The sequence below is a fragment of the Hipposideros armiger genome, unplaced genomic scaffold (assembly GCF_001890085.2).
Source record: "Hipposideros armiger isolate ML-2016 unplaced genomic scaffold, ASM189008v1 scaffold_288, whole genome shotgun sequence".
Lineage (NCBI taxonomy): Eukaryota > Metazoa > Chordata > Mammalia > Chiroptera > Hipposideridae > Hipposideros > Hipposideros armiger.
The window spans coordinates 1265122-1272508 of NW_017731638.1; the positions used below are offsets into that span (position 1 = coordinate 1265122).

Sequence of the window (7387 nt, forward strand, 5' to 3'; positions counted from 1 at the left end):
GTGCAGATCAGGAGTTCAGTTTAGAATCTGTCAGATTAGAGGTGTCCTTTCAATGTCCAAGTGATGATATCAGTAGGCATGACATTCGGGAATCTCAAGCTCAGGAGAAAGCTCTGGGCTGGAGGTTACAACTTGGGAGTCATAAGCATGGAGATAAATTCTTTTCATAAATTTGTAAAGATCATTTTGGAAAGTCAACACATAATTTTCTCACTAGATCTAATGTTCTATGTCTTTGACCTCTTTGTCTAACACAAGTTGTCAAGTGTTGACTATTGTCTGGTTCCCTCCTCTCCATTCCCTCTGCCACTTCTCTTGTGCAATTATCTCTTTCCTGGTTGAAATTCACCTGCCTCCCTTGAGTTTCCTAAGGCACCCTCACCCAAATACCAGATCAATGTTGCTAAAGCATTGATCATGCAGTGACTCCTCGAGGGTGACATGTCACCTGATGAATTAAAGGACCAAGCGCTTAACCTGCCATCATAATCCAATCCCAGGCTACTTGCCCAAACCTACAACTCACTAGTCCCCTTCATACACACCATGTTCTTTCCACTATTCCCATGGGCTCTGGCCTTAGTGTCTTGTGCATACTGAAATCCCTTTCCTCTGCACCCTTGAACGCCTGAACCCTGCCCATTCTTCATGGCATGATACAACCACCTATTTCAATAGAATTCAGTTAATTTCTACATACAAGTGCGCCATCTTAAGATAATCTTTCCTACCTCTGATCCCCCACTCTAACATGAGGGGGAAGAGCATGGCATGAACAACATTTCCCAAAGTGAGGGCAGTAGGGCAGATACAGCCCCAAGACAGATTTGGGGAATAAAGGGTTCCATGGACAAACAAGTTTGAGTAACCTCCACACAGTAGCCCTCTCTTAGAAATTCATATTGTGCATTCACATATTAAGTACTCTCAAAAGTCCTTTGGGAAAAAAATATATATAACTTTGTTTCACCCAGCCTTCACAAATGTATTTGTCTTTGGAACCCTTTTGTCACAGAATACTTACCAACTATTCTATGGAACTTTCCCAAGGTTCTCACATAATTCTTGGAGCTAGAGAGACCTGGATGCTAGGTCCAATTAAGCACCTGTCAATGCTGGTTTTCCCCAGGCTCAGGCCCAGATTAGGCAACTGTGTATCCTAACACAGGTGACATGTACACAGTCCCAAGCAGAGAAACTAGACATCTCTACATCAATAGGGTAACGAGACATCCCAGTACTGGAGCCTTCTAGAAACTGTCGCTAGCCTAGGACGTTTTGAGAGACATGCCCCTCTGGTTCCTAAAGATTGAATGGCTTACTTCCTCCACAGTGACTTACGACCACACGGGTTATGATACCAAATTACTACTGTGTGACCTTTTTCAGGTCTCCTTTCTTTACATCTCAGTTCACTCTCAAATGTGGGGGCTGCTCTAGATGATGTCCAACTTTCCATCCAACTATGAAGAATTGACTCTACATATCTGTCTTTGAAGCTTACCTACTTGCACACAGGGCCTCTCTCCCCTACTATCCCCTAAAGGTGGGGTCTCTCTCCACATTGTTGGTTTATATCCTTCAGAGCATGGCAGAGGATCTTAAACATAGTTAGAACTCATTAGATACATACTGCATAAATAGTTAAAGATGACTAGCATGTAAGCCCCAACAAATTCAAAATTAGCCTTTGAGGTAGTGAAAAAGTAAATAAAATCTAAGAAGTAAAATGATCTGGTCAACACAGCAAGCAGTACAGAGAAATAATTCTGTATCATTTTCTAACACTGCTACTAGCAAACTAATGCTGCCAATAATGGCTGATGTTGGGCATTTAAACTGTGTGAGCTGCAGTTCTCAGTGGTTCACGAGTTAGACCCCTCACACCAGCCCTATTAGGGTGGGTACTATGCTTATCCCACTTTACAGATGAGAAAACTGAAGCACAGAGGGGCTAAGTAACTTGTGAAGTCCCTCAGATAGCAAGGATAACTTGGGATTAGGAAGGTTTAACTGAAGTAGCTTTCATGAGAACATCTGGTATAGTGTGTGTCACATAATAGGCACCCAAGAGCTGTTTGTTCCAAATGAAAGAGACAAAAAGAGAAAAACCTGAGAACTGCTTTCAGAAAGAGAAAGGCACCTAAGGGAGTAGGTAGGTGCTCAAGAAATATTATTTTTTATATGTGTACCATAAGAAGCCTGAAGAGTTGTAAAACAGCCCTGATATATTTCCAAAAGAGCCCTTAGCCTCTGATGTTAATTCACGAAAATCCCTCAGGAGGCTGTTGAATATCTTACCGGGGACTTTCAAGAACGCATCTTGGAAGAGCCACTTGAAGGGAGTGGTTCAGATTATTACAAAACAGATGAACTGAGGTAGAGAGGCTAAACCAAATGACCCTGCAGTCCTTTTTGGTTCTATTTTCAGGTAATTTCCTCAGAAGCTGAAGTTTCCATCCTGCTCTCCCCAGAACAGAGATGAAACGGATGGACCAGTCAACACTGCCATCCCACCAACCGAAGGGAGCTGAGTAATTTGGAAACCTTCCAGAAGGGCTTGGATAAATTGTGGGCCATTTATTTCATGAAGAAATAAACCACAGAAAGCCCCCTTTTAAACATGAGCACAGAAAGCAGGACAAAATGCTGAGATTATCTGTTCAGAATTTGCTTTAAAAGAGCCCAGGCAGCACTCATTTATTTTTGAGAAAATATATGATTAACTATAGTTAACTATGAATTCAGATGTTGTGCATTAGACCAGCTCCTCAAAGTTTGAGAGCATTTAATATTATATATCGCTGCCATTTGGACTAAATTGTTTTTTTAATGTACACAATATTACAAATTTAATTTGAGCTGTTTGAATCAGTCTGTAAAAAAGATTTGATTATACCTGAGTGTTCTGGCCCCGGCTTTTCCGTATCTCAGTAATCTTGGCGGTAATTGGCTGATTAGGCGTCTCACACTCCATCTTTGCCTCAGTTTCCATGGTAATGTTACAGGAGCTATTATAGATGAGAACTTCATCTCTTTCCACTTTAGGGCTGAAACGAGAGGGGAGGTTAAATGGGGTGTCATCAATCTTAATGAAATGCAATTATTTTTACTCTTATTAATCATTGCAAGCCATTAGCTTGTGGCAACTACAGGCCACCATTTGTCAAATTTTGCAAATTTCTGTAATTTTGTTTCCATTCTTTTATTGTTTATTTGTTTTCCCTTTATCTGCACACCCTGCAATGAAAATGCACATGGTAAATATCTTTCACCGAGGCCTTTCTCTTTTCCAAATCTATTAGGAACATTAGCAAAAGCTTCTCCAAGACAAGTTAACAAGCAATGTGCAAACAATACTTCCAGTTCCAAAAATGGAAGCAAATGTTGGGGAGAGGTTTTTTTTTTTTCTTTTTCCCTTCCCTCTTCCTGTTCTTACTCACACTTAGTGTTGGGGGAGTGAATTGCCTGAATCCCCCCCAGGGCAGATGGAGAAATTGGAAAACCCACACAACTGGCTAACTGGTCCCTAATTCCAACTGTGAAAAAATGAGCTCATTTAGGCTTTCAATTCCCTCTCCCCAGCTGATGGCAATGAGGCTCTGTTGCTAGCAGTGGAACATTAACTTAGTAAATTAATTAAACTTACTTAACAGCCCAGACTAAGGAGATTCGATATATGTGCCAGTTATACTACCAGCCACTCGCTTTAAATGTCCTTTTCCTTTAAGGGGAGAAGTCAGACTGCATTTAAAATGAAAAACAGCATTACAGGAAGTCTAAAACTATGCAGTCTAGAGGAGATGAGAGCATGGATGTTGCAGGGTATTGTCCCCAACAGGTGTGATATTTATTCAACAATAATCCTGGCTTTAGGCATTGTTACAACTAACTCAAAGATTATTAGTAATAATAATGCATGATATTTTATACTTTTCAACAATTTCATATGCATGATCTCATTTCAGCCAGTAAAGTAGGTAGAGGTGTAAAAAACAATGTAACCCAAAGGGGATTTCCATAAAGTCAAACACCCAAGTATGGCAGGTCCGAGATTAGAACCCAGGTGTCCTGTCTCCTAGAGCAGTATTCTCAAGTTTTGCAACAATGAGAGATCCCATGGGAAAACCAGCAAGAGTGACAGAGAGGGAACAAGTTCACTGTTTGAGAAACTAACTACAACATGTTGAACTAGAGCATCTTTTTTTTCAAATTAATGTCAAAAGGTTGCTCCCACAATTTGCTAAAAATAATGAGCAGAATAACTACCACATCTACTTAATCTTCTTTTCTTTATGCTAAAATATTCCCAGCCTCTTATCCACTCAAGACAGGACATCCATACCCACTCTCCTCTAGACCTACTGTGGATTGCCAGTATTTTAACATAATGCAACCCAGAACTGAATGCACATGGTTTGGGCTGACCACTAGGGTTGTGGTCTCCCTTATCCTGAGTCATGGCACCTAACACTGTGTTGGTTTTATAGCCCCCACACTTATACTAAGATGGGATAAAGTCAGTATCGTAGCTGCAATTACCTGAGGATTGCACTATGCTATAGTTGTTCAACTGATTTTCTGAGAAGCATTAGCATGCCAAGATTAGACTTGGAAACAGACCAGCTAGATTTGAGTCCCCGAGCAGATACTTACCATCTATATGACACTGTGCAGACATGCCTCCCTAAGCTTTCATTTCCATGTTTATAAAATGGAGTTACTAATCATCAAGTGCCTGTTATAGAGAGGTGTTGAGGGGAAGGAGCCAAAAGAAGCCTACAGAATGATTTGCACAGAATCTGGCACACATTAAGTGTCAGATAAAGGCAGTTCTTATTATAGTTCTTGGTGGTAGTGGTGTGGGTGGTATTATTGTTAAAATGTAAATGTGGGAATTTACATTCATTATTGTTACATGTCATCTCACTGATGTGGGCCCATTGTTCAAATGCATTTTGAGTCTGGAGCCTATAATATAGCTACAAATCCATTTAGCTCAGCCATCATCCCGGGGGTAGGCAAAGCCACAGGATAAACATAGCATTTGCTCCTGGAATGTCAGTTGTACTCAAAGATTCAGAAAGAAAAAGCAAAGTAATTTAACTTTTAAATTAAAATGTAATATAATATTTAGATAAATATGGAAATATCATGAAACAGAGTGCAAAATTCAATGGACTTTCTAAATAAAATACCTGACTTCCAAGCAACTTCATGCTTGTGTTGCCATTTTGAGTTTGAGTTTGTGGCTAGAAACTTTCTTTTGCTACTGGAGGGTATTTAGAATAGTTTAAGAATCCCTCCCTGTATAGTTCTGTCATAAATCACTTTTACATCCATCAGAAAGGAAATAAAGTTGGTTGACTACACTATGACATTCCTTGTGACTCAGTCCCCAGATAGTTACTTTCTTTTCGGAAGGCTCACAAACCATCTGATTAATAATTCATTCTAGAATATTGTCAGGGATAACACAAGCTTAGTTGCCTAAATTTCCAGAATTACCCTTTTTCCCGTTTTAGGCACGTGAAATAATATTTGCCTATCGCTTCTCTCTGTTGTGTGCCCTCCTCTCATGTTCATTACCAACAGTAGATCTTCAACCAAATGAGCAAGGTTTCTGTACTCAGTATATGAGTGATCTAGGATGCCAAATTGAACTCAAGGAAAAGAGTGACCACTTCCTTTACAGCCTTCCTTGGTCTTGGGCTTCCACCCTCCGAACAAACCTTCTTCTGCCCTTTCTAGGCTCTTTGTCAGCAAAATGGGGTTAGTCAATTCTCCCCACTTTTGTTTGTCTGTAGTAACGCACTATCCCCCCTAATCATGTTCTCCTTGCTCTGAAAGAGTTAAAACCCCTTACTGTTTGGCTGGCCGAGTGGCCCTTTGGTTAAGAACTGGCTTGGGATGCCAGAGGGCCCCAGTTCGGATCCCACATATGAGGGCCAGTGACACTGCCCTCCACAGCTAAGAGACTGAAGAACAAAACAACAGCAACTTGTCTGTTCCCCTTCCCCCGATTCCCCAGCACTGTTCCCATCCCCCAATTCCCCAACAAAATCTTTAAAAAAAAAGGAGAAATCAGTCTTTCAAAAAAAAAAACAAAAAACAAAAAACTCCTTACTGTTAGCTTAGACTTCTTTATAAGCTTTAGCTCATATTTCTTTCTGTATTTGTCCCTGATTATCTCACCAGAGATTTTTTTTTTCATTAAAAAGCTATCATCAAAATTAGCAGAACACCAGGATATCAAAAACGGTCTANCCACTCGGCCGGCCCGAAGAAGGCTTGTTTTAACTGCTTTTATTGGGTTGTCGGAAAAGTCATGACATATTTTTTTTCTATGTTTTTCATTGCAGAAATGCGTCATGACTTTTCCGACAACCCAATAGTTGTTTGTGTGTTATTATGCATTAGTACAATTGATTCAGGCTCTGTTCTGAGCACGCGGGATACACCAGTAAACAAAGCAGTCCAATATTCTTGAATTCTTAGAAATCATACTCTAGCAAGAAAAGTCAGGCACAAAACAATAAACATAATAAATTAGGGCCTTCTGCAGTATATTAGCAGGTGCCAAGGACTTTGGAAACTATAGAACAGTGTAATGGAAATTGCAAGTATGATCTATGGAATGAACAGCACTGGGTTGTAATTTTAAATAGGGTGGTAAGGGTAGACTTCATTGAGAAAGTGACATTTCAGCAAAAACTTAAAGTGGAAAGTTACTTGGGAAAGGAAGAGAAATAATAGCATTCTAAACAGAAGGGACAGCAAATGCAAAGGTTTCAGTGTGGGAGCAAGTCTGGAACGTTCTAGGAATAGCAAGGAGGCAGCGGGCCTGGAACAGAGCAGGTAAAGGTGACAGAAAAAGCTGAAAAGGAATTGGAAGAGGAGAGTTGGTCCGTTAGGTCATTGTAAGGACTTGGTTTTTATTGCAAGAGAATTTGGGAGCCATTGGAAAGTTTTTGAGAAAAGTGAAATTTTCTGACATGTTTTAAAAGTATCATTGGGGCTCCGTTAGCCTAGAGTGAAGAGAGACAAATGTGGAAGCAGGGGTTCCAGTGGTATGAGCCTTGTAATAATCAGGAAATGGTGATGGTGGTGGTGGAAGCAGCAGACTTGCTACAAAGTAGTCAGATTAAAGACACAGCTGACAAAATGTCCTGATGGTTCTGATGTGGGATTTGGAAGATCAAGGATGCCCTCCACAGCCTGAACAATTGAAAAGATAGAGCTGCCATCACCTCAGTTCGGCACTATGGTGGGAGTGGCAAGAAGCAGTGCAGATCAGGAGTTCAGTTTAGAATCTGTCAGATTAGAGGTGTCCTTTCAATGTCCAAGTGATGATATCAGTAGGCATGACATTCGGGAATCTCAAGCT

General features: G+C 40.5%; 1 protein-coding gene across 3 annotated transcripts in view; it reads right to left on the minus strand.

Annotated features, from left to right (window-relative positions):
* The window catches only part of PKHD1 (PKHD1 ciliary IPT domain containing fibrocystin/polyductin), a 460535-nt gene that overhangs the window by 372607 nt on the left and 80541 nt on the right, over positions 1-7387 (minus strand). For all 3 annotated transcript variants that reach the window (XM_019658751.1, XM_019658750.1, XM_019658752.1), the window contains one exon: positions 2900-3050. In XM_019658751.1, the coding sequence (XP_019514296.1) occupies positions 2900-3050 (151 nt within the window). The remainder of the gene's footprint in view (positions 1-2899; positions 3051-7387) is intronic.